Source organism: Entamoeba invadens (genome assembly GCF_000330505.1).
Source record: "Entamoeba invadens IP1 unplaced genomic scaffold scaff_1105074724629, whole genome shotgun sequence".
NCBI lineage: Eukaryota > Evosea > Mastigamoebida > Endamoebidae > Entamoeba > Entamoeba invadens.
In genome coordinates this window covers 320,597-346,393 of record NW_004440426.1, presented here as the reverse complement: position 1 = coordinate 346,393, position 25,797 = coordinate 320,597, and the positions used below count along the sequence as shown (strand labels likewise).

The window sequence follows — 25,797 nt, the reverse complement described above, 5'->3', positions numbered from 1 at the left end:
TTATAAGGGATGTCTTTGTTTATATACTCCAAGACTCGGTAGAATCAATCATTGATGTTAGCAAGAAGGATACCACCAAAATTGATTTGGATAAGATCATGAAAAAGGTACTTGGTGAGGATTTAATGTTCTCGAAAAAACAAGATAAAGGAATGATGTGGCTTAATGCTATTATTCTTACTTTACTCTTCTTGTTCTCTTTTGGCTTTGTCGGGTATCAAATGAACAAGAACGAAAGAACTCAGCAAGAGAAGAAGAAGTGAATATTACCGTGTGAATTGGTTTTGACCAGTAACAAATACAATGAAGTCATTTACTTTGAGACAAAACAACTACTTCACTCTTAGATGAACGTTCACAGTGATCACAAGAAAACACAAAGAGAGAGTCGAACTCCGGGATGTCGCGCATGAGTGAGATGATGGAGGGGAGGACTTGAAATTCAAAGTTAAGAAGGTGCCCACAATGTGGACACTTTGTGGTTGAGATCTCAAGACCTTTGTAACACTTGTTGACTATCAAAGGCTCACCACCATATCGTATAATCTGTTTCGGGTTATTTAACATCGACTCTGTGAATACGTCCCACTCTTTGTCTTCAACTTCTTCAAAGGAATCCTCTCCACCAAGATCGTCTACTTCTTTTTTAAATGTTTTTAATTTCTCGAGCTCATTCTCGTTGAATTCACTCTTTGTGGAATACTCATCGTACCACTCAATCCACTTGCCACATACCCTCTCTTTCTCTTGTTTGTCTTTTTTCTGAGTACTTTTTTTGGAAGGGGTCTTCGTTTGAGAAATTACTAAAGTGTGAAGTGCCTTATCGTCCAAATCACACATCTCAAAACCAAATCCAGTAGTTGTCTGTGTTGAAGAGTCGCCCAGTCCAAACGAAAACCCGACTTTGGATGTCTCTTCATCTTTTGTTTTTTCAATTTTTTCAACTTGTTTGTCGAGTTGTGGAGAGTCGAAGCGCTTACATGGATTTGAAAATGCCTTATAAGTTGCATGTGTAGGACAATAAAACACAGCGACATGTCTGTTCTGTAACACATCAGTAGGGCAGTGCAAATAGAGCATTGTCTTCATCGTCTTTTTACACTTGTCGCAAAGGGGTGCTTCGATATCGACAGCTCTTCCACTGTAACTGGAGAGTTCCTTGTCGTCCTCGTCACTCTTTTTAACTCCTTGTTTTGTAAATGCACCTACTGTGCAAATGTACTCTCTCTTGCTTTCTCCCTCCATTTCTAAACCCTTTAAAACTTCATTAGTTAGTTTATAAAACTTCGTTCAATAGGTCATTTAAGTCTTCAATAGTATAATAAAATAAACTATATTGAACTATAATTTTACCATCCCAGTTTCTACAAAGAACTCGAAATAGTAAGCGTTGATGGCATCAGAAGAGGTGACCAAGAGGTGGAATCGTTGTTTTGGCAAAAACTCGTTCATCGTGATGTTGGACGCTGTGGATAATGTCGACAATTTGGTGAATTATATCTCAACTATAAAACCGATGATCCAGGAGTTAGTCATTTCCTCCGCTCAAGTCGACCACATCCCAAATTTGGAACAACTCACTTTACTGAGTATGTTGGACTTCAGTTTTAATAAAATCAATGACATTAGTATACTTGAGAAATGTAAGTCCCTTCAAACACTTATTTTGGCGCAAAATGAAATTAAGGACATCGCGTGTTTGTCTAGTCTTCACGCGTTAAGTACGTTGGATGTGTCGAATAACTTGATCACAGAAATAACAACGTCGCCGTATTTGAATCGACTCAAAACATCAAACACTCCACTCCAAAAACTGACAATAACATCGCCTCTTAGGTCACTCTTTCTTGACAAAGTGCCAATGAAAGAATTGAAGTTGAATATCAAAACACTCGAGCACTTGTCAATATCAAATTGTGAATTCACATATCTCGACTTGGACTGCGAACATCTCACGGAACTTGTCGCAGATTATTCTGTGATACCACCAACTTCAACTTTGAATTTGCCACATCTCCAAGGATTGATGATGAACCACGCGAATGCAGACTCTGTCAGCGCATTACTTTCAAAAATTTCACACCTTAAAAACGCGGTTTTGCAGTTTGGGGAGCTCAAAAGGTTTCCAGAAGAGTTGCTCCAGATTCGCAGTCTTGAGTTGGTCCAACTCTCGTCAAACCCTTTCACGGAAATTCCAGAACAAATCACTCGACTCACCAACTTGACACATTTGGATGTCGTCGATTGTATCATCGAAAAGTTGCCCAATATGTCCACAATGGAATTAAAGAACTTCTCTGTTGGGTTTGAGGACGATTCGTGTGCGAAGAATTATCAACCCCTCTTACCTAAGGGTTGTGTCATCATCGGAAGAGAGTGGAAAAAGTTCGACAAAATCGTCGACCGCCTTTATTTAGGAAGTTACGCTAACGCACACAACAAGCGCTTTTTACTCGAAAACAAAGTCACGCACATCCTATCTGTCGCACCTCTCAAACCCGTTTTCCCTGAATTATTTAAATACAAATGTATTGACATCGACGACAGCGTCTTATTAGATATCACCCCTTTTATTAACGAATGTATCAGTTTTATAGATGAGGGGAGAAAGTGTGGGGGTGTCTTAGTACACTGTGCTGCTGGCATCTCACGGAGTGCCTCAATAGTGATCGCTTACTTGATGAAAACTTTTCGGTGGTCTTACGAAACGGCTCTCAATCACACAGTAAAGTGTAGGCCGATCATTTGCCCTAATTCGTCTTTTGTCAAGCAGCTCAAAGAGTACGAGAACACTCTCCCTAAAGAGTCTTCGACCTGCACTCTAGTCTAGTCTGCTTATAGTTTAATTTTAGATACATCTACTATTCTATTTATATAATTCTATTTCTATTCCTTTTTATTATCTAATAATACTTATAATACTCAATTCATTGATAAAATGTAACTAATATAAATCGATCTTACTCTCCTGGGCTATGTGAGTTGACCCGATGTTGAATTTCAAAAGTGTGTCCAAGTCAATCTGTGAATACTTTTCTCTGAAGGCAATTCGTGTTTCTGGGACGACGTTTGATGGTTCCAAGTTTTGGTCTTTCATCCAGTCCTTCTTGAGTGTCTCTGGGAATGAAGAGACTGTTACGGAGTTCTGTGTGATCTCTGCAATGTCTGTGGCCGTCAGTTTGAATTGTTTTATAGTTGAGGCATACTCTTCAACGAGTGGTTCTTTAGTCGAGTGTGTATGCATCGGAGAGTCTGTAGATAAAGTGACCAACATTCCTCTCATGAAATATTTATAAAAAGGGTGGTCGACAATGTCATACAAGAACTTGTCATAAATAGGGCAGCACACAATTCCAATTCTCGCCAATATGAAGAGGTATTGGAGTGTGTTTTGATTGTCCAGTGTATTCCCATGTGAAATCGAGTCTGCCGTCAAAAATGCTGCGGCGTTATGCATTGGGTCTCCCGCCTCCCCGCAATGCGGTTTAAAGTCAAATGTATTCATCTTCAGACTTCTCCTCAAATTGTTCAGCACAAACAAATTACTTTTGACAAAGTAAATCCAATACACAAAAGGGGGTTCCTTATGTGAATTCCACTTCCTCGGCAATGGCAATGAATCAATCGACAATTTCCCTTCATACTCCATTTCATCTCCTTTACAATCAAAGGCTCCCACATTATTTAAGAAATGAGTCAGTTCAGGGTATTTGTCAGGATTCAATGTCGACAAGAAAATGGGTTCAAAGATATTTCTCAACACATCTTCAAAGCATGTGACATCTCCCGCTTTTTTCAGTTCAGAATATTTTCGAGGTATTTGAATGGAAAACTTATTCGAGTCCTCCCGGATGATATCCTCTTTAATCACTATTTTCGCAATGTCCTCCAACTCGCTCATCTTTCTCCCATACAAACACAAGTGCATCTCAGTCTTAATATTCGACGTGATCTTCTTTTTGTTGAATTGCGTTTGTTTCAAAAACTCACAGAAATACTCTCCGTCTAAAAAGTTGTTCGTCGTCAAGAACAAGTCGCGGAGTTCTTTCACATTAAAGACAGTGTTTTTCGTATCCCACAAATCATACCTTTGCAGCATAGATGGGTCACATGAGACAGACATCTTGTCTAACGAAAATTCTTTGACTTTATATATCTGGAATGCATTCTTCAGTATCACATGTTTGTACACTTTCATCCCATTCTCCGTCGTAATTTTGAGCTCCGGAAAGACCACTCTGTCCCCGTCTTCTGACACCTTTTTCTCAATCAACCGGAGCAAGTCCTTAGGATGGAATGATCGGGACGCAGAAACAACAGAATCCACTTTAATGCACTTCTCAAAGTCGACCGGCAACTTCTTCATCTCCTGACTCTCCAGTGAGTTGTTCAGTATCTTATGTAACAAGAATATTTCTTCTCTGCACTTCAGTTGTTTGTAACAGTACGATCGCGACGGACCATCCGCACAAAATCGGACAAGTTCGGTATAGTCATCCAAAAATCCTTCAATTGGGATGGTCGGGAAAAATGGAAATTGGGGAATCTTCCTAATAGAGTGGTAGATGTCCTTATGGGACTGCTTAAAGCACTTCTTGCAGAACTTCTTCTTGCAGTCAAAACAGTATATGAACGAGTGGTGGAACTTATCGATATCGCACACAGAGTCCGGCGTGTTGTATATATTGTACACCCCATTTTCCATTGAACAGAAGAGTTGTTCGCGTGTCGGCAATTCTATTTGTGCCTCATCCGCCTCAGTCATAATTGCCGGAGGACACTCTTCGAGATATTTCTCTCGAAGCGACATAAAGTACGTCACTTTCCTCATCACATCGACTTCCTTCTTATCATTCGTCGAGAAGTTCAAGTCCACCGTCGAATAAGGGAGATTGAGGAATAGCCCATTTTTGTTTTCATGTTGGAGTGCGTCCAATATCTGAAATTCAGTGTTTAATATTCGCTCTCTGAACAACGTTCTTTTCGACGAAAAACGACCTCCTTTGGACAGTTGCAACATCTTCAATTTGTTTAATACAGAGAACCCACTTTGCTTGATCGAATTGTCACACATCTCCACCATATCAGCGTCTTCATATTTATAAGTCTGTTGCGCCATAGCATATTCCTCTAAGAGAGCGTCTTGAGTTCTGTGATAATACAGTGGTTTGTCTGTGGACAGTGTGACATTCAATCCCTCAACAAAGAAGTTGTCAAATGGATTGTTTTTGTAGCTACAACTCTTCAAGTGATTAGCCATCGGTGAAAGTGACAGTCCAATTTGTGTTAAGAAGTAGAGGTAATTCAATGACGGAGAGTCAACTAGTTTGATACCATGTGACATGCTCTTTGCAACCAAAAATGTAGCAGCCAGATGACTATAATGTCCAGTCTCTCCACTATGTGGTCTGAAATCAAACGTTGACATCCCACGAGACATTCTATAGAGATTCAATGTAGTGATATTCACATACAAATAGTACATATAGATGAAGTATGATGGATTCGTCGATTGCGTGAAATTGTCCGGATCAAACACTTCGCTCCACGTAATTGCCTCGACGAGTCCTTCGTCGTCCACAGAGTCAAACCCCGACACACTTTCAAGCAATTCGGTGAGTTCAGGGTACTTCTCTGGTGTCGTTGAAGCCAGAAAGAGTGGTTCAAAAAAGTTCGCCAAATACTTCGAAAACGTGAATCCCCCTTCATTGCTTTTTCTTGATACAAAGTGTCTTGGAAGTTGAATCAACCACTTGTTATGTGAACTCTTGACATGGTACTTCTTCACCCATTTCGCCAGTTTCACATATTCATCCAAGCCATATCCAAAGATCTGAAGTCGTAACTCAGCATATGTATTTGTTCCTATGAGTTGCTTGAACCAGTTGTTAAGGAGATCGGCAAAGTACTTTCCATCTGTGGAGTTGTCATACCTCAAAAATATCGAATAGAGTGTGTCTTCGATTTTATTTCTTCCGTTGCCGATTTTGTTCAATGTGAGTTTGTCCACCGAGATCCCAGTTCTTTCGCAAAAGTGGTCAAACGTTTCTTCAACTGTTTTCCCGTTCTCTTCTTTTATTTTCACGACAGCATTCTCCTTGAACTTGTCGCGAATAAACTTCACAAGATTCTTTTCCGTCACAAACGAATCCGCGTGGATATGGGTGTCCACTTTAATCGCAGAGAAAAAGTCTTTCCCGGACTTGGACTGGCCTATCGACAATATTTTGTGTGCTTCAAATTGGTGATGGATCTCTTGCATTCTTTCCGATGAAAACGTCTTCGTTGGACCGTCATCGACTATTTTGAGGAGGGTGTTATAGTCCTTCACATATTCATCAAATGATGGCGGGGTATACTGCACATTCCCAACGACATTTTCAACGACAAAGACCCCTTTTTGCTGATAAACTCTGACATCCTCGTCATCAATGAACTTGGTGGTGTCATTCACTGTACCATCAGTGAAGTGGGGAGGAAATACTAATACCCCATTTTCATTCTTGCACTTGATGTCGACACTATCTTCTAGTGCTTCACATGTGACATTCTGATACTTCGTTCGAAGCTTTAAGGCAGTTTGAATCATCGAAGCCGCCTTCTTTCTTTCGTCCGTCACCCAATTAATCGATCGTTCAATCGTGACTTCAGCGTCTCCAAGAAGTGACGGGGACATAGGTCGGTCGTCATCTACAATGTCTTTAGCCTTCTGATTGAGTGTATTTGTAAAGTCCAATATTTTAGTAAATTTGTTTTTGACCGAATTGTTTCGAGAATAAGACCGACTCCTTGAACGCGGTAGTGGAGACGATACTAACACATCTTCGTCACGTCCAGCTCGTGGTATTTCTATTCTTTCAGTGTGTCCATTTGCCTCGACATTAGTGATTGTGACCGTCAGTGGATGAGTTTCAGTCATTTTACTTTTCTAGTTGTTTATTATCATAGGCAAAGGTGTTAAAGTGTGTATAAACTGATTCAATAATTGGAATTAATAAATTATAATTAAATTACTATATCATATAGTATTGAGTTGAAAGTGTTAAAAAGTGTAATTAACTGTATTATAAGTTATAGTTTTTGATTGTACTATTTGGTAAAACAATGGAAAAAACCAAAGAGCAAAAAGTATTAATAAATATAATTATAATAATAGTACTATAGATGCTTTGGCACCAGAGACTCCACTTTATTAATAAGTTGAGTCTTACATAGTTTGTTTGGTGACAGCGTCCGCCATGAACTGCAGTTTTGACACGAAAATAGTCTTCGTGCTTTTAATGAACGCTTCGAACTCCTCTTTACTACTGGGAACAATGTTCTTTCCAAATAAATTGATCAAAAATGGTATATCATCGACAGTGCAAGCCTCTAGAAGAGAAACTAGAAACGAAATTGTTATTCGGAGTAACTGCCCGATAGGAGGTTCTATAATGCTTCCGAGGAAAATGATAGAGTCTGAGTTACAGTCGAAGATTCCTTCAAGAAGAGTTTTTAAAAGATAAATGAATACGTTCTGATGAGTGAGAAGAGCTGGGATGTTGTGGTGAGTGGCAAGAATGAAGCCGACTTGTCGCGATTTCTTCAATTTTTTTGTGTTGACCTTTTGCCATTTTGGGTGAGTCAAATAAAGTGAAAATTGATTGTAAGCCACAATGATTTGATTTGTTGATTGAAGCATTTCATGTGAGGAATACCACTTATATAGCAATTCTTGATTTTTCGTTTCAAATACATTTTGGAAGAAAGCCAACAGTCTGAGTGTTGCTTGAATCGTGTTTTCGTCATGTAGAATGGAATCCAAAACATTTGATATTTTGTTGTCTTCTGTGAAAAATGTCAATTCGACCTTTTTGATCAACTCCTTGTTCAATATCCCCCAATGGGTAGTGACAGGGAGCTGTCCCCATGTCAACAAAATTCGTGGATTTTCAAGTCCAAGTGAAACGATGTTGTCGTATCGGAACAAGAATGAGACTATCGATATCAAATAAAAGGGTTCTTTCGTATAACAAAATTCGTCAAATAAAAGTGCTGAAATCACTGCCAAATCGATTGTTGAAATAGCCAACGACCTCGACAAACTAATTAAAATAGAAATCGCCTCTTTTCTTGACGACACGGGAGGGGTCTTATGTTGCCAAAAAGTCGTTGAGAGGAGTGTAGTATCATTCAACACGTCCACCATCATTCCTTTAGTATCATAAAGAGGGATTTTGTCGATATGTTTAATAAGGATATAAGGGAGGATATTTACCATTTTTGCATATACAATTCGTGGTATATCGAGTTTCATGATTTTGGCATAAAATCGTTTATCTGTTCGTAAGTACATGATCGTAAAGAGTTTTTCTATTCTTTCCTTTTCAATAGTTTCAGATCTGCTCTCAACTTTTTCGTCCAACTTTAATTTTTCGAGTTGGGGAATTGGAGATACAAGGGCAGAGTCTCTCATGAAAGGAGTGTCTCTTGCCAATTCCGTGTATTGTTCCAAAAAGTCTTCCGACGGACTCTCATAGTTCAAATGTTTGTATTTCTGTTGATTCTTCTGAACGTTTTCTGAGAAGAAATCAAACAACTCGACACAACTTTTGTCTGGCAAAGATGGTATTTTCTCTTTGAGTCTTTCATATGCCTTTGGGTTCTTTGAAATGAAAAACGCCATTTGCTCGCAGACCTTTCCTGATATCTTCAATTTCGAATTTAAAATCACTTCGACCACCTCGAACGGCTTTCTTTGTATCTGTGCGACTGTCTTGTTGATTTTGTGGACATTTTTTGTCCCAAATTTTAAATTCTCGTTGACCGTCTCGTGGCACCAATTTGCCGTTCGCATCATTTCTACGATGGGACCAAACTTCTTTTTATCTTTAAGTTGCAAATAGGCGGCTTGTTGTTTGATCATCCCCGACGAGCACAAATAAGCGACTTCAAATATTTTACCAAAAGAATCGGTGCGGTATATTCGTGGAAAGTTAGCGACAACGGCTACTTGTCTGATGAATGTTGAAGTCAAGTCGATGTGAGTTATTGGTTTCAAAAAGAAGAGGTGAGTGTTTCTGCTTGACCTGATACTCCAAAATATTTGCATGGCGCAACACGTGAAGAGGGTGACTGTTAATTTACAGTACTTCCCATGTGTGAAAGTAGTCTCCAAAATATTTAACAAGATGTCGAAAGCCAAGTGGAATGATGTCAGTAAATCGCGTAGTTTTTTAAGTTCCACAACTGTTGGTCCTTTGTTCGATAGAGTTTTGTCATCTTCTACCATTTTAAGAATGTCATTATACCCATTTTGTGTACCTTTTAATACACTGTCCTTTGTTCTCAAATACTCGTTCACGATATTCCCAAATATGTCTGCGCATTGACTGATTAATGTTGTTGTTGATGTGTGTAACACTTTGTTATACAACGAGATACACAAGTCTGTTAGTCTTAAAAGGGTGTAAACGTGAAATTGGGTATAAAACACAGTCGATGACATTTTAGTTTTCATTCGAGTCAATTCTTCGACTAATAAGTCTGGTGAAGATGAGTAATCTATTGGTGGAATCTGATAAAAAGAAGGAATCACTTTATTGGGGTAAATTGCTTCGATTTTTGAGAGTCGTTGGTTTGTGAATTCAATTTGTGATTTCAGCTTTGTGTAAATTTCAAAATAGTCTGTTTGAGTCTGTGTTGTCACTTTGATCTTTGCGCTTTCGCCCATCCGAGGGCTTCCAATTATCACACCAATCCTCACAAAGAAATAGCCATAATTTATTAATGCGCATCGGTAGTCAAAATTGGTCGTTTCTCGTGATAAAAACTCTTCCAAAAGTAACACAGAAGTGTCATTAATATCACCCCACGAAACGCGACTTCCAATGAATTTCACCGTAGTGTCATACATAAGCCAATAATCCCATTCTTTAAACAAAAGTGTAATACTGCTCATGTCTTGTATTTGAATTGTGTGATATTCCAGCTGACTTTCTAATATTTCACGAAGCATCACAAGACTTTCTGAAGGGCAAAAAGAGCGAAATAACCTCACGTATTTACACATTTCAGTGACCCCACTTTCATCAAGTCCACACGATCGAATTAATGTCGACAACGCCATCATCGTTTTTTGAACTAACGTGTTCACGGGGGATTCAACGGTTTTCGAAATGATTTCTAAGTCCCCCAAGTGTTGTATCAAAACTCCCCAAATGGGCGAGTTCACGACATTTTTGCGAGATTCATCATACCCAACAAACACATTACTTTGCTTCACTCCAATCACTTCTATAAGACAGTACAACACACTTTTGAAAAACGTAAAACATTCCGAATAACATTTTGGAACTCTTTTGAGTGTGGTCTCCGTACGCGAGATGAACTGAACGCACTCGGAAATCGAGATTAGACCATTCACAATGGACAGACCACCCCCGCGACCATAAGAGTCTATTGAGGTCCTGATCAAATTCATTCCCTCGTTATGTATGATCTGTAGATACTTTTCGCTCAACTTCCCGAGTGAATTGTCTGAACGAGAAATAAGAAAAGGTGTCTGTGAATAGTCCGACATCTTTGATAACACACAATTGATCGCTTGCAGTGCCGTGAGGCGAAACAGTGGCTGTGTTTCGCATGCCGTTTTTGTTAAGAAGCGTAATACAAAGTCTTGTGGTTTTTGTGAAGCGGTGATGTACACTATATCAGCAAACGTCTTCTGTGCTGTTTGTCTCACAAACTCGTCGGGGTCTTCCAAAAAGTTGTGGACGATTCTGAACAAAATTGTTTTCACTTGAACAACGGGGAGAAGTCTGTGAATTGAATCAAATTTGATTAGATCCTCCCATTCTATTTTTTCCAACTTCTTAAGATAAGCACTTTTCACTCGCGGCGGGAGTGTCGTTGGGATCGACAAAAAGGCGTACAGCGACTCTTTCATCACACTCAAATTCTCAATTGGACTAAACACCAAAAATGATATCAAATTCCCAAGTGCTGAATATGCCGCTTGGCAGTTCCTCAAATTAGTCGTTTCTGTAATGAAAAACTGAGACAAAAAGTGTAACGACCCCCACCTTTTGAGCTCACATAACCACCACTTTCTGTCCACTTGATGTTTGTTTATTATTAAAATCTTCGACATCATTTCAATTTCTTCTCCTCTAACTTTGTGCGACGTTATTGAGTTTTGCACTACTCTAAAAATGTTATCAAAAATCCCCTTTTGACTTAATTCAGAATATATCGAACATTTCTTCTCCGCAAGAATACCAGTCATTGTAATAAACGAATTGTATAACGTGACTGGTACCTCTTGAGAAAAATCAATTCTGCTGTACAAGTTGGTTATCACATTTGTAAGTAATTTGTCGACCTTCTCGTTGGTATCGTCAACTTCAAGCTTGAGAAAAGAACAAATTAAGTCGACGGAATCTACTTGCGAAGATTTCAATCCAAACCCAATAAGGCCGACTGTCATGAATACAATCGAGTAGTTGTACAGACTAAAAAATCGAAAATCCTCTTTCAGTAGTTCAGTGAAGAATAAGACGACTCCACTCACGTCCACATTCTCCATTTGAAGGTCTTTTCCATAGACATCTATGTTATTGAGAATGTGAGCCATTCCATCCACATATTCTCTGTTACAAATTTGAGCTATTTCAGTGTTAGCAACAAGCGGCTCGACGATGCTCATTGCAACAGATACTGAATTGGTAAATTGGTTCTGGTTATATGTCGAGATGATTCTAAAAAACTCGACAACAGCGCTGCGTTCTTGTGACGACGACACAGACACCATTTGATCAAACGAGACGTTTAAAAGGACCGAGTCAATTTCAGGTATAGTGATCGTCAAATTGTAAAGCTCCGAAAGTGTTGAAGACACTGTTGTCAGAAAGTCTACTGTTTTTCTCGTTTTGAAACAGTTAACAATATGCTCCCAAAGTGTTACTATGTGTTTCTGTGATATCATAACACTTGTTTTGAGTAAAAAGAAAAGAGCTTTTGATGCGACGATATACGACCTTTGTGTGGATGGAAATGCGTTGTCTAATAATGAACACAAAAAGTGTGTGTACATCTTATAGAACCAAATTATTTGAAAGGGGGTTGTAACCTCCATCGACTTTTTCGTCGTGACAAAGGGCAATATAATTTCTACCAACGCAGTGTACTGGTTCAAGTTTTGTTTTGTATTTGATGATAACAAAATTTGAATGTGAAGTTCTTTACTGAGTTCTCCATCGCCTCGACGCATCGCAACTACACATTTCTCTTTGGTGGACTGGAGCCAAGTGTCAGTCCGACCATCACTTTCTGACATGTTGTATTTTTGAGTTTGACTCCTTAACACTTTTTTGGTCACTATTTATTTTAACTTTGTTGATACCCATATCATAATTTAACGATTAAATTACTCAATTGTTTAATTAACGAGTTTTTCTGAATATGTAAAATTACATGTAATAGTATTAAAAAGTTCTAAAAAATGATATCAAAATATTAAATACAACCAGCTCGTTAATTAAAATCATTGAAATACACAAATGTTTTTTATAATAAATTTATGATAAATTTATGATAAATAGATAGTAAATGACAATGGCAATAAAAAGCCATTTTTCCAGAGTTTTAGATGTGAACCCAAAAGAAGAAAAGGGTGTAAAATGATGGGGAACTTAAAAACGATAAATGTCGAATATAAAATATACCGAGTTACAAGACAAAGCGGATGTTGGCAAAGATAATACCAATGTAGAAGAAGTTGGCGTAGCAAGTACGCAAGAAGACGTTCAAGTCAACGTTAAAGGATCAACTATCCCACTCATTCTATTTGTCTTTGGATTCATGATGCCAATAGTGTGGATTGTGAATTATATTCTCTACAAACAAACGACATTCAAAAACGAAAAAATGTGGTCGACCGTATCACTCTACATGTTTTTGGTGTATTTTATCACATTCATCATTGTGTGTCTTCTCTATCTCCTGTTTTGCTAATAGTTTTTACACCCACTTTTTTATTATCAAGAAATTATTTATGTTTGGGGAAATTCTTAAAATAGACGACTCGTTGTTTTTTTGTTTAAAAATATCAACTTATTGTTTTGATTTTGGTTTTGAATTAATTAAAATATATACAACCAATCAACGTGCCAAGTTGGAATGTTCATTTTTTAATGAATGAATTTAAAAATAATTTGTTTGTATATTGGATGGTTTCTGATTATTATTAAAATTGCAACACTATTACTGATTACTCACTTGTGATGACAATTAACTATTTAACACTGGTTAAGTAAACTATATTGTTGGTATCAGTTGATTTTAAGTTAATAAACCCTGATACTTAAATTGTTTTTTTAGGGTTGACCAAATTAATGGAAAATAAAAACATATATTAATTATACTATAGAAAAATAATAAAATTAACAATAATTTGTGATTTGTTTTGGTGATATAAAAAACAGAAGAAAAAACTTCCAGTAATAAAACAAGGGCATTTATGTTAATTTATGCACCGCAGAACTGGTTAGTGGCGTAAGATGTATCAATAAACTTAACAAACATCGATTTTTGTATCATAAAATTATATTTTAAATTATAACTATCAATTAACTATATTACCTACTATATTTTAATTATCTAATTTTTAGATAGTAAAATAGAATAAAAAATGAAATTTGTTTTGAATAAAGAAAAACCATATAAACTTATTAATTATACTAATAACAAACATCTAATCAAATCCATAATTTTTTCATAACGAACGTTTATATACAATTTAAAAGAATATGATATCAAATCAAACAAATAGTTTAACTAATAATAAAAACTTGGTATAACAAAGTAAGTTGAAATATTACATTACTTTCCCGATAATTTGTCAGACCCTTCAGTGTCTATGATTTGAAGAGAAATCACATTAATTTCAATTACTAGTTGTAAATAGAGAGAACTCGTATTATAAATACAAGATGGAAGAAACCATCAATTCGCTGATATTGAAACAGTACGTCTTTGAGAGATATCTTGATAACAGGCAGTCCGCAGACCTTTATGTCTTAGACGAAGTCAAGAAAGTGTCTGCCGTTCAAGTCACTTTAAATGAAACGGTCGAGTCGTCATCCAAAACAATCGAACAGCTTCAAAAGGAAACACAACGCCTTACAACTGAAAACAACGCACTCAAACAAATGGTTGGTACACTCGAGTCACAAATAGCCGCAAAAACAAAAGCGGAGGTTGAGAGCTCAGATGCTATTAAGCACCTCACCGACCGTCTTGTCGCCTTAGAACAATTAGTCCATTCCCTTTCAACCACATCGACTTTTGGAGCCAAAGAAGTAACTCATGAAATAGTCAAAGAAAAGGCAAAGCCATTTGAGCATCATGAAGAACCTCACGTGGAACTCATCGAACCACAAAAGCCAACTGCCGTCGTTCAAGAACCGGAAAAGGTAGTTGTAAAGCCTTCAGAAAAAACGACGACGGCGACAGTAATCAGTGAACTTAAAAAAGAGGAAGAGCCAAAAGGCGTCGAAGAGATCTTAGACACGCCATTTGACAAAACAGTGATCGACGCAATCGAGAAAATGGCGGAGAAGAAAGTGGTGGACACCTTTTATAAAGGCACTGACGAGGGTTTTAGTGCAGAGGAGTTCAATCGATGTGTGGGATCCAACAAGAAGGTGTTAGTCATAGTGAAGACTACTAAAAACGACATATTTGGCGGGTATTGTTCCGAGTTTCCGATCGTCGACGACGTCGCGAAAGGGGTTTTTGGTGACAAGGAGCATTTTGTGTTTCGTGTGAAAGACGGGAAAGCCACCAAATACATGAAGCGTGACAATTCCTCATACTCGACTTGGGCCTTTCCTGATGATTCCGAGAACATTTTGTCGTTTGCTGGGGCCTTTGTCATCAGTGGAAATTGTAAAGCAAATGAGGAGAGTAGGATCTCTGGCAATTTTAGTCGAGATTATGTTGATAATGGGGAAAAGCTCTGCAGTACTCCAACATTTGCTGTAGACGAGATGGTCGCCCTTCAGATGAATTGATTGGCTTTAAATTTTTTGTGGTATTTTTAATTCAATCAAATTCAATTAATTAATTCATTATTAATATATTAATAATATATTATTATTAATTAATATATAATTATTTATTACCAATTAAATTAATTAATAATTATTTATTAAATTAATTAGTAATGAATTAATTATTCGGATTTGAATGCCTCAGAGTTCGGGATGAATGCATTCATGAAGCTTGCCTCATTCACGTTGTCGTTCCCAAAGAGTTGAGCGCAAATTGGTTTCAGAGTCATTCGTGTCAATATGAAGAAAAAGAAGATTGAGCATTCTTGCATATTCTCTCCCGGCAAGTTTCTATGAGTGACACGAGTGAAGAACCCAAATGGTTCGAAAGGGAGTATTCCGACTGGTTGTGGGTCGAAGAGATAATTGACGAGAATAGTAGAAACGATCATGATGACGACATTGAGGATCATTGGTTTGAATTTGATGAACGCGATCTTTTGGTTGATATCTTCCTTGTCTTTGTTCAATTTGTCGATTTTCTTCTTATTTTCGTACCCTCCGAGTTTTGCGACTAGTTGTTATACAATTCCTGAGTGCTATATTTTCCTCTAATTCCTTTATAAAAAATTTGATTGAAAACCCTCAAACGTTTTTCGTCGATTTTTTCTAAAGCATCGACGTAAGACAAATAATCCGTGTTACCTGTCACAAAATATTTTGTGATGTATTCAGAGAGAAGGGCACACAGAAACGAATACCCTGTGACTACCAGTTGGATAAACATGCAACTTCTTTTTTGAGTTTTAATTAACTTGTTTATTAAACTTCTTTTAATTAATAACAAAGAAAACAAGACAAAAAGACGGAAAACCTAAGTGGACCACAATAACTTGATTATTTCTTTGGCTGCAATTTCTTCTTAATTCTCAAATCAGCTGCATGTCCGCATTTTTTCTTTCGGCATGTGGTGGCTCTCAGCGGAAGTCTCGCATAACATCTTCTGCAGATCATCTTATCGCAGTTGTATTTTTTCGCAATGGCCTCGAGGGCTGGCTCTATTCCCATTTTTGACAACTGTATTTATAAGTTCCAGGGTTTCTGTTATCAACTCTCTCAAATCCTTATATAGTTCTTTTTATTAATCTTTTTAATTCTTTGGTTCCTAAGTAAGCGAAGGTGTTCTGGTGATGGAAGACCACCTTTATCTCTAACTTCAATATCATTTTAAATTAGCAATTCGTCAAATACATCCCATTGCACGGGCTGGTCGCCAGAAAGAATCACATTCTTGGGCTCCACTGAATGCATTTTGTACGTGAATAATGACTCAACTACACTCCACACTACAGCCATCTGCTCATCTATAGACACTTCACAAACATCGACTTCTTTACCTCCAGACGTCACTACAAACTTCTCGGTGCTGAGAGAAAAGTCAAGACCATCTGGTGGAGAGTCGATGATGTACGTCTTCCCTTGTAATTTCCCTTCAAAAATTTTGACATAAGTCTTGTCTTTAAATACCAGATATTTGAATCCGTCGTTCTCACTGTGAGGGTGTGACACTTCTACGGGCTTGTTCTCATACTGTTGAGACACTTTGTACTTCAAAGAGTCGACAATTCTGTGCATCTCATCCACTTTCCCTTCCAAGTCAGTCACTCTACAGTCTCTGATGTGTTCTTTATTGCTTTTATCTGCCGCGTAGTTTGTATCAGACCCATTGTTGTAGTAAAAGTTGTAATAGAAATTGGAGTTTTTGTTGAGTGGGATATTTGATGACGAGAAGTAGAGTTGGTTTGCGAGAAGTGTCATCGGAGGAGACAGAAGATTTTGCGAAGTCAGTCCGTAGAGCACAAGTCGGAACACCTTTCCAGTGTCTGAGAGTGCAATTTTATATAAAGTCGATGGACAGATCGTTTCGAAAAAGAAGTCGAGTGACTCTGGACTTTCTATGATCTTAGAATATGTCAATGCATCAAATGGGTTGACACCACCTTGTATCATTTGTTCGACTTTTTCACACAAAAGTACCAACGGGAGTGTAGTGATGTCGGTCATTTGTAAAAAGTCGCTCACCGACGAAATCACTGAAACGTCTGAAGTAGCAGGTTCGTTCTTCGCAATGCATTGTTCGAGAACAGTCCCTTGTGACCGGCGCTTTATTTCGTCTAACGTTATTTTTGTTGTTGATAGAATGAGTGAGGGATGGATTTGGATTTTATTCATTTATCTTTTTGAGTTGTTTGTATTGTTGATTGTGTTATTATTAATTCTAATATTATAATGACTTAATAATAATAATAATAATATTATCATTATTATATAATATTATTATTTTCAATAAAGTTGTATTTATATTAATTTAAATCTATTATTAGTGTGTCAAAATAAAATACTAAACTACAATTTATAATTTTTTATATTATTATAAAAAAAAAAAAAATTGGTTATTGAAATACTATTAATAATTAAAAAATATAGTTATTAACCATCTATTTTAAAATTGTATAAAACGAGAAAAAAACTTAAATTTAGAAGAAAAATCTTCGAAAAATTCCATACCAAATTAAAGAAAAAGTCAAAGATTGAATAAGAACTAAAGAACTTAGTATCATAGCCATTTCAAATGGATATAGAAGAGTTGTTTGTGAAGAAGACTGGATACAAAACATTAATTGAGAAAGCTATGACCGAAGGAGTTGGTGAGAGGTGCCGAGCTTTAGCGTGGCTTGTTTTTATGAAAATATTACCAAAGCAAATTTCGACGAGGTGGGGAGTACTACTGAATAAAAAGGTTTCTGAATATAAGAGGCTTAGAGAAGTGTTTGTTAGTGTGTCTTATTTGAATTAGGAAGTGACCACAAGACATTGGGAGTCGATTACAGAAAAAGAGCGACACATCATCCGAGGAGATCCATTGATAGAAAAGGAGAGTGAGGTCTACAAGAAGCAAGAAAACGTCAAATATCTGATTGAATTAGATATCAATCGACTTTATATGGACACTCCATTCTTTGATGAAAGTGTGAAACAGACCATAGAAAGGATTTGTTACATCTTTGCAATGGAACATGAGACACTGAGTTATCAACAAGGACAAAATGAATTAGTTGGCACCTTATACTTTGTGTTCTATAAGTCTTTTACGATGTTACAGAGCGAAGTTGGGACATTACAAAAAGACATTCAAGAGATAATGAAGGTCTTTTGTATCCACGAAAACATTGAAGTATTTGTATATGCGTTATTTGACAAACTCGGAGAAATGATGAGCGATGTCTACCAATTAAGAACGTCCGATATCAAAGACGAAGTTCTTCCCATTCAATTGAAGTGCGAGAGAATCATTGAAACAATTTCGTTCTATGATAAACAATTGGCGGACGTATTACAAGAAACTGAGTTGTTGAATGTCATCAGTTATCGATTCTATAAGGTCCTCTTTCTTAGAGATCTTGACTACGACCAAGTTCCACCACTTTGGGATGCCATTTTTGCATATGGAAATCACCTTGAGTTGGCCAATGGTATTTTTATAGCTATTTTACACAAAACACGGGATAACTTATTACCCACGGACGACTTACCAAGCGCACTGAGAGAAGTCACTCCACTCCCACATTTTGAGGATATTTATGAACTCATCAGAATAGCTGAAAATATATTACTCGGTGTATTTCCCAAAATCAATTGTTTTGATGACGATATAATACACAATGAATTAACAAAGACGAATAAAAAGAATAGACACCAATTCACTCAAAAAGAAAAGGTTTGTCAACTCGTTGCTTTCTCTCTACAAATATTCATTTGACTTTTAGAAGAAAACTACACAATCGGTCGACTTTGTGTTCGCTCCAATCTCACCGTCGACTCTTAAAGCAATCAAAACAAAACAAACGCCATTTTGGGTCGCTCCAAGTTCATTCTGCGAGTTACAAGCACACACAAAACACATCAAAAGTGTTGTCAACAAACTCATCTTATCTCTTCAAACGGAGAACAAGAAGTGTGTTGTTGATACTGTGGCTGTCAAAATATGTCTTTCGGCTCTCGAAGAGACACTAACTCCTGTAGACTAGACTCCACATTTATACTATCAATTCTATTTATACTTTGAATTATAGTTTCTGAGTAAACTCAAATTATAAGAAGTATAATATTAATAATTCTATATTTTCAAAACTATATATGTATAATAATAATACTATACTAAAGAGTAACTATAACTCGAGTAGAATTTTACAAGGCAATGACCAAACAACCAAATATTCTCAGCAACGAATTACGTTTAGAAAAGATCACCAAAACCACCGAAGTCCTCTTCGGCTTCCTCTTTCTTCTCTTCCTGAACTTCTTCCTTCTTCTCTTCTGTAGCTCCAGATGCGGCAACGGAGGCGACAGCGACTGGGGCGGATGACATATTCTCGAAGATTTTGTCAGCCAATGGGAACTTGACGCCGGTGGCCTTTGAGAAGCCGAGCAAAGCCTGGAAAGCGTTGAGCATGATGTGTGGGCAAGCTGCTTCTGTTGGGATGTTAGCAGCGAGTGAGACTGAAGTGACTGCTTGGACGCCTTGTTGGAAAGTCTTGACGATATCTGCGTCGGAGTAGTTCAAAGCGCTAGCTCCATAGACGACGCCATTGTCGTAAATAGTGTCGATGACGGCTCCGTATCTGAATGGGTTGATCTTCAACTTCTGCAACAACACGGCTTGTGAGACGCCGACCTTTTCGCCTTCCTTAATCAAAAGGGTGTTACCAATGATTTCGATCTGCCCCTTAGTAATCTTAGACTGAATGTTCAAAGCCTGAATGAAAGAAGTTTGAGTTGGGTCCAAACCAGTGTCACCAGCGGGGACAATGACATCATTTGGTGCAATGATACCAGCTTTAGCTGGAGATGGGCTCTTCAATTCGGCCAATTTATCCTTTAAGGCGTGGAGGTCTCCTTTAGTGAAGATGAATCCGACATTGCCCTTAATGTGTTCTAAGAGGAGTTCAAGTTCTGGGTGGGCCTCCATCTCCATCTTAATTGCTTTACGGATGAGGGTGTTCTTCCCCATCACAAACTCGCAAGTGCTTCTCAACTCCTTTCGGATGACCTGGAACTGGGAAGACCCGACGTTGTCCACACGTACAATAACGATCTCCTTGTACTCGTCAAAGTATTTCTTCATCTTGGCCAAGTAGTCGCTCTTCTTTTGCTTCTTTTGCTCTTTGCTGAGTCCTGCTTTGTGTGGAGCCATCACGATGTCCTCTCACATTTTTCAGTTTTCGTAGGGTTCTTCTAACTTTTTACTTCTTTTATTATACTTTTTACTATTCTTCTCCTTTTTTTGTAACACATATGATGTCTAGGGCTTATTTGGCCTATTTGGGCGGGAGGGCTTGGTATTATACCAATTTATTATTTATATTATAAATATACTATTTGTTGTATTTGAATAACAAACAATAGTTTATATATAGTTAAATTTGAAAAAATACAATAAAAGTGTATAGTAGTTGTAATAGTATTTTAATTATAAACACTTGGTTTGACGAGCAAGAAAAGATAAACAGAAAAAGGCACTTAAATTGAGGAAGACAATTACTTGGCGACTTCTTGTTTCTTGATTCTGGCATCACCGTTGAGGACTCTGATATTCAAGACTTTAGCTCTTGCGACGATTTCCATTCTTTTTTTGGCTGAGACAGCGTGGTGGATTTCAGCAGCGTAGGTTCTGTTTTGCATCATGATCATCTCAAGCTCGGTGGTGTTGTGGACGGTAAATTTGAACATACCGCATGGGAGCATGAATCTAGTCTTTTTGTCACTTCCATACCCGATGCGTGGCATTGGACCAGTGCCCTTATATCTTCTGCGCATTCTGTTATCAATACCTCTTGGGTGTCTCCATGAGGGCTTCACACGGAGGAAGCGGTTCGAGTCGAAGCGCTTGAAGTGTCCGCGATATTTCTTTACGATCTTTGGCTTCACAACTGGTCCGACCATCTGCACCAAAGTTGAACACTCTAAAAACCCTAATTTAATGGTTTAGACTTTACTACATTTTTACTATACTTTTACTATGTTTTTTTTCTTTTCTTTTTATTTAAACTGTTTTATTTAAATAGATTGTATTATAGTTTATTGGGTCACAATACGAAAATGAAATAATTTCATAAACAAAAGTAAAATTTGAATAAGAATTAATTATTTAAAATTACTTACAACCTTTGAAGTTTCTCTGTTTTTATGTAGTGTCTTATTTTTGAAACTATATAATATAATAACTTTTATCAATGTGTATACTATTATTGTTTTTTTCTTTTGAAAAAAAAACATGTATTCTATTGTTTTACTATATTCAACTATACTATATATAAGTTATATTTTAATTTAAATTAACAATTAATAAACCAGATTAAGTTATCCTAATCGCCCGTTTTTTTAAGTAATTAAAATAGAAATATTTCCAATATTTCAGTATATTTTAGGTTATTTATTTAAACCACTTTTTGTTAACTTTATTCACAGAATGCCTCGTCAAAGACAGAACACACACAACCCGAACACAAGTACAACAACTGCACCAACCCCAACCAGTGTTTTGAGATTTGTTGCACCCCGAATGCAGACAACACAACCAACAAGAATAGCCACCCAAAGAGAAAGACAAATTACCTCAAACTCTCTTAATACCACAGTGGCAACAAGAAGAGGAGCAACACATGTCGATATGGATATACGCCAGCAACAAATGACTTCTAATGAATCCAGAAGAAACTCAGAAACACATAACACACCACAACAACTCTCAAATACTCGGAGAAGAGATACAACTGATTACTTGCGTCATTTGAGATCCGAAGGTATGTTTGTTGCACAACCGCTCGTTGATGAAACAAGACAAAACTTTATTCAAAGAATATTATCCACACCCAATTTACTTAATCATCAAACTCCAAACCCACTCGACTTACACCTTGTTATGCCAGAAGCCACTGACCTTGTTGAAATAAATCTAAACAACATAAAGAGATTAACGGGTTTTCAGATAAAAGACTTTGTTGAGATACATGAAATTTTTAGTAGTTTGATGTGTAGATTCTCTTTTGATAATAACGGACACAATGTACGTGTTGCAACATGGTCTGATAAAAAGTATTCATCAGAAATTTTGAGACATTCAAAATCAAACAATTTAAAAACAAACGAAAATTTGTTGATTTTGATGACTCTATTACACACCAACAAATCTTATTTTGATATTTATTTGTGTTTGGGAATGAATAAAAAATTCAAAGATCGAGATTGGAGCATCAATTCAGAACAATCATTATTGGTGACCACCAGAGCTGAGTTAAGAGTTGAAAGGGCAATAGAAGATGCATTAAATTTGTTCACAGATAACGCCAGAGAACATTTAATGGTAAAGTTGGAAAATACAACAGAAATAACAAAAACGTTTGCAGAGACCTGTGAGGCTTCTTATAGTGAATGGATTCCCAATTTAAAAAAGTGTAGGTTTGCAGTAGATGGTAGAGATCAAAGGGTTAACAACTCTTCAAAAATCGTGGGTGGGAGGCTGTGTTGGAATGGTGTCTTTTTTAGTCAAAAGATTAACAAGAGTGCACTAAAAAGTGAAGCTTATTGCACTTCTCTGGGAATTGTTACAAAGCTGACAACGTGTATACCAGCTTCATTCCACGATGCAACTATTTTTAAAAATTTCAAAATGTGGTTGACTCAGCATAACGAATTTGTACTGGCTGACTCTGCGTATGGTTCAATTGAAAATGTAATTGGAATGTATAAATTCGACACAACTGATGATGAAATCACCCATGGTATAATAAAAATTCACAACAGCATAGTATCTTCTCTTAGAATTATAGTGGAAAACATGTTTGGGAGATTAGTTAGTTTATTTAAAATAATGCGAGAACCTTATTCGTTGAGTATAAACAAATATAACAATTTGACTACAATTTGTCATTGTTTATGTAACTATCATGTTCTTGCGTATCCATTAAGAGATGTTCATTTTTATTTAATTAATGAACGTTATTCTCTCCCAGGAGTAATAAGGCAGTTACCTCCACGAGTCATACAAGAACAACAAAGAATTGCTTAATTAATTCAAAACAATGATTGGACATTTGACGGAATAATTGGCGTTCAAGTTTAGTATTTAAACGGGCGATTAGGATAACTTAATCTGGTTTATTAATTGTTAATTTAAATTAAAATATAACTTATATATAGTATAGTTGAATATAGTAAAACAATAGAATACATGTTTTTTTTTCAAAAGAAAAAAACAATAATAGTATACACATTGATAAAAGTTATTATATTATATAGTTTCAAAAATAAGACACTACATAAAAACAGAGAAACTTCAAAGGTTGTAAGTAATTTTAAATAATTAATTCTTATTCAAATTTTACTTTTGTTTATGAAATTATTTCATTTTCGTATTGTGACCCATATTACTATGATTTGTTTTCATTAAAAATAGTATCTAATTCTAATTTTATTAAGGTAATAAAACTGTATTATAATTAATAATATTGCTATTAAATAGTTTTTATTTATTAATTGAAACAAAACATTAATACAAATAAATAATTTTTATCTAATACAACAATAGTTTTTAATTATTAGTTTTATCTTTTTAATAAAAATAAGTGATAATGAAACAACAACAAATCAAATAACAATTTAGCATAAGACAAATTTCAAACAAATAGTATAATTAACCAATAACAAATATTTATTTCACATGATCTTTGACATTGTTTAACACACTCTCGAGAACACAATCAAAGACCTCGCCGCGTGGCATTCTATCGTGTAGACTTGTGGACAAATAAAAATTCCACGAACCCATTTCCTTGTCGTGTTTTTCTTGTTCCTTTAGTTTTTCCTCTAATGTTTGTTTGTTTATTTCATTTGTTGACATATTATAATGATTAATAGTTTTAATTAAAAAATTTAATAATTATTTTTTATACCTTTTTTATTAATTAATTTACTTAATTGTTTTACTTATATGATAATTATTTATTATTATTTAATAATGGTTTCATATAGAATGGAATAATACATATAGTGTTATAAGTAATACTTAGAGATTACTATTCAATATAGTTTATCAACCCTCTAGTATATCTGACTTCTAAAGTTAATGTCACACCTACGAGCAACTCCCAACAAAGAAACAACACTCGCTGCCTTCAGATCAGAGTTTCAGTCGATGAGACATATGCGTCGAGAAGATGCCATGAAAGCGCGGCGCGCTTTTATCACGGACCCGATTGATAACATCCCAGTGTTTGACACGACAAGGGATGTTATTCAAATATGTGACCAGTTACTTAGTGGCAATCTAACTTTAATAGAACCGCTTAGGAAATGTCTTTGTGAGGACAGTGCGATTTGCGACATTTTGATACAGAAGAATGTGACACCATTTTTGTTGCTACAAATGAAGAACAACAATGACTATAAAATAGCAATGAATGTCCTGAGGTACTTTGTCGACTTTACAGCATTAAATAATGTATGTGCGGAGGCTACTGTAGCTTCAGGGTTCATCAATGTAGTACCCAATCTTGTTCAATCGAAAGACATTGGCCTGACTTATTACACCTTTTTGGTTCTTTCTAATTTGTGTTGCAACCCATCGACTAAATTGAAAGTGGCAGAGCTCAATGTCTTACAAATTGTGACAACCATTCAATCGATGATTTCAAACGAATATTTGAACGAAATTATGCTCTTTTTACTCAGAGAATTGTGTAACACCAACCCTATTTTAAACAAAGACTTCATTCAACCAATAACAGTGTTCTTCTTATCTGTGCTCGAACACGTGACTGAGAACTTTAACACAGACTTCTTATCAAACATCCTTTCTGGCTTGAGTTATATCTCTGGAAGTAAGTTATATCAACTTGTTGACAACACTCGCTTCTTTAAAGTGATATTGCCTTACTGCAAAGATGCAGAAGTTGCTACTCATGCTCTGACATTTGTTAATAACATTATCGCAAATGACGAGAATGCTGTGTTGCTTTTAATAAATTTGGGACTGTTTGAGTATTTAACAGAAGCTTTTGATACATTAGACAAATACACTTACATCTTGAAAGTGTTGTCTAATTTATCGACTTTCAGTCTCCCAGAAGTCCACAAAACACTGATCTCATCATCTTTGATTCCTCACGTCTTTGACCTTCTTCAAAATGGAAGTCTGAAAGACAACTCTTTACTTGAAGCTCATTGGACTATTGCAAATTATGTCTACACCAAAGACGAAGAGTCTTTGGCTTTCATTGTACAACATTATAAAGTGGTAGAGGTGTTGGCTATAATCATTCAAACGTATGTTGATAGCGATGCCATGAAACGTTGTGTTGCAATCGCTTTAATGGCTCTCATCAATGTTTTGAAATTCTCTGAAAAGGTCGACTTTGACCCATTGTCCATTCTCGACACTTTCTTCTTCGAAGACTTGCTCGAACAGTTGTCTGTTTGTTATTCTGTTTATTAGTTTTAGTAATAAATAATAATAATAATATTTTACTATAAAACATGATATCTGACAATCAGTCCAATTCAACTGATCGAACTGTGCAAAAGAGGAGTCAATATATTCTCGACCACTATTATATCTATGAGGACGATGAGATGTAAAAATATAGTTTATTTTTAATAAAATATGGGTTTATAAAAATGTTGATTAAATAATTAATTAATATTTAAT

General features: G+C 36.3%; 13 protein-coding genes across 13 annotated transcripts; 6 read left to right on the top strand and 7 right to left on the bottom strand.

Annotated features, from left to right (window-relative positions):
- Nucleotides 1–8: 8 nt before the first annotated feature.
- Nucleotides 9–263, top strand: EIN_018830 (hypothetical protein; the record flags this gene model as incomplete). Its single annotated transcript, XM_004257247.1, has 1 exon — nt 9–263. A coding segment is annotated over one exon (255 nt), but the record flags the coding sequence as incomplete, so codon positions are not given.
- Nucleotides 264–309: 46 nt separating this feature from the next.
- EIN_018820 (hypothetical protein) lies at nt 310–1,245 on the bottom strand (the record flags this gene model as incomplete). The annotated part of the gene is made up of 1 exon (XM_004257246.1): nt 310–1,245. The coding sequence occupies one exon, from the start codon at nt 1,243–1,245 to the stop codon at nt 310–312; it is 936 nt and encodes a 311-aa protein (XP_004257294.1).
- Nucleotides 1,246–1,393: 148 nt separating this feature from the next.
- EIN_018810 (dual specificity protein phosphatase, putative) lies at nt 1,394–2,830 on the top strand (the record flags this gene model as incomplete). Its single annotated transcript, XM_004257245.1, has 1 exon — nt 1,394–2,830. The coding sequence occupies one exon, from the start codon at nt 1,394–1,396 to the stop codon at nt 2,828–2,830; it is 1,437 nt and encodes a 478-aa protein (XP_004257293.1).
- Nucleotides 2,831–2,944: 114 nt separating this feature from the next.
- Nucleotides 2,945–6,919, bottom strand: EIN_018800 (AMP deaminase, putative; the record flags this gene model as incomplete). The annotated part of the gene is made up of 1 exon (XM_004257244.1): nt 2,945–6,919. One exon carries the CDS (start codon nt 6,917–6,919, stop codon nt 2,945–2,947), a length of 3,975 nt encoding a protein of 1,324 aa, XP_004257292.1.
- Nucleotides 6,920–7,207: 288 nt separating this feature from the next.
- On the bottom strand, nt 7,208–12,316 carry EIN_018790 (hypothetical protein; the record flags this gene model as incomplete). The annotated part of the gene is made up of 1 exon (XM_004257243.1): nt 7,208–12,316. The coding sequence occupies one exon, from the start codon at nt 12,314–12,316 to the stop codon at nt 7,208–7,210; it is 5,109 nt and encodes a 1,702-aa protein (XP_004257291.1).
- A 368-nt stretch (nt 12,317–12,684) lies between these two features.
- EIN_018780 (hypothetical protein) lies at nt 12,685–12,993 on the top strand (the record flags this gene model as incomplete). Its single annotated transcript, XM_004257242.1, has 1 exon — nt 12,685–12,993. One exon carries the CDS (start codon nt 12,685–12,687, stop codon nt 12,991–12,993), a length of 309 nt encoding a protein of 102 aa, XP_004257290.1.
- Nucleotides 12,994–13,970: 977 nt separating this feature from the next.
- Nucleotides 13,971–15,053, top strand: EIN_018770 (hypothetical protein; the record flags this gene model as incomplete). The annotated part of the gene is made up of 1 exon (XM_004257241.1): nt 13,971–15,053. The coding sequence occupies one exon, from the start codon at nt 13,971–13,973 to the stop codon at nt 15,051–15,053; it is 1,083 nt and encodes a 360-aa protein (XP_004257289.1).
- Nucleotides 15,054–15,214: 161 nt separating this feature from the next.
- Nucleotides 15,215–15,819, bottom strand: EIN_018760 (transmembrane and coiled-coil domain containing protein, putative; the record flags this gene model as incomplete). The annotated part of the gene is made up of 2 exons (XM_004257240.1): nt 15,215–15,606; nt 15,684–15,819. The coding sequence occupies 2 exons, from the start codon at nt 15,817–15,819 to the stop codon at nt 15,215–15,217; spliced, it is 528 nt and encodes a 175-aa protein (XP_004257288.1).
- Nucleotides 15,820–16,259: 440 nt separating this feature from the next.
- On the bottom strand, nt 16,260–17,264 carry EIN_018750 (hypothetical protein; the record flags this gene model as incomplete). Its single annotated transcript, XM_004257239.1, has 1 exon — nt 16,260–17,264. The coding sequence occupies one exon, from the start codon at nt 17,262–17,264 to the stop codon at nt 16,260–16,262; it is 1,005 nt and encodes a 334-aa protein (XP_004257287.1).
- Nucleotides 17,265–17,664: 400 nt separating this feature from the next.
- EIN_018740 (hypothetical protein) lies at nt 17,665–19,120 on the top strand (the record flags this gene model as incomplete). The annotated part of the gene is made up of 3 exons (XM_004257238.1): nt 17,665–17,861; nt 17,904–18,810; nt 18,863–19,120. The coding sequence occupies 3 exons, from the start codon at nt 17,665–17,667 to the stop codon at nt 19,118–19,120; spliced, it is 1,362 nt and encodes a 453-aa protein (XP_004257286.1).
- Nucleotides 19,121–19,329: 209 nt separating this feature from the next.
- EIN_018730 (60S acidic ribosomal protein P0, putative) lies at nt 19,330–20,286 on the bottom strand (the record flags this gene model as incomplete). Its single annotated transcript, XM_004257237.1, has 1 exon — nt 19,330–20,286. One exon carries the CDS (start codon nt 20,284–20,286, stop codon nt 19,330–19,332), a length of 957 nt encoding a protein of 318 aa, XP_004257285.1.
- Nucleotides 20,287–20,630: 344 nt separating this feature from the next.
- On the bottom strand, nt 20,631–21,035 carry EIN_018720 (60S ribosomal protein L32, putative; the record flags this gene model as incomplete). Its single annotated transcript, XM_004257236.1, has 1 exon — nt 20,631–21,035. One exon carries the CDS (start codon nt 21,033–21,035, stop codon nt 20,631–20,633), a length of 405 nt encoding a protein of 134 aa, XP_004257284.1.
- Nucleotides 21,036–24,216: 3,181 nt separating this feature from the next.
- On the top strand, nt 24,217–25,727 carry EIN_018710 (importin subunit alpha-4, putative; the record flags this gene model as incomplete). Its single annotated transcript, XM_004257235.1, has 2 exons — nt 24,217–25,563; nt 25,644–25,727. The coding sequence occupies 2 exons, from the start codon at nt 24,217–24,219 to the stop codon at nt 25,725–25,727; spliced, it is 1,431 nt and encodes a 476-aa protein (XP_004257283.1).
- Between the last annotated feature and the right edge of the window lie 70 nt (nt 25,728–25,797).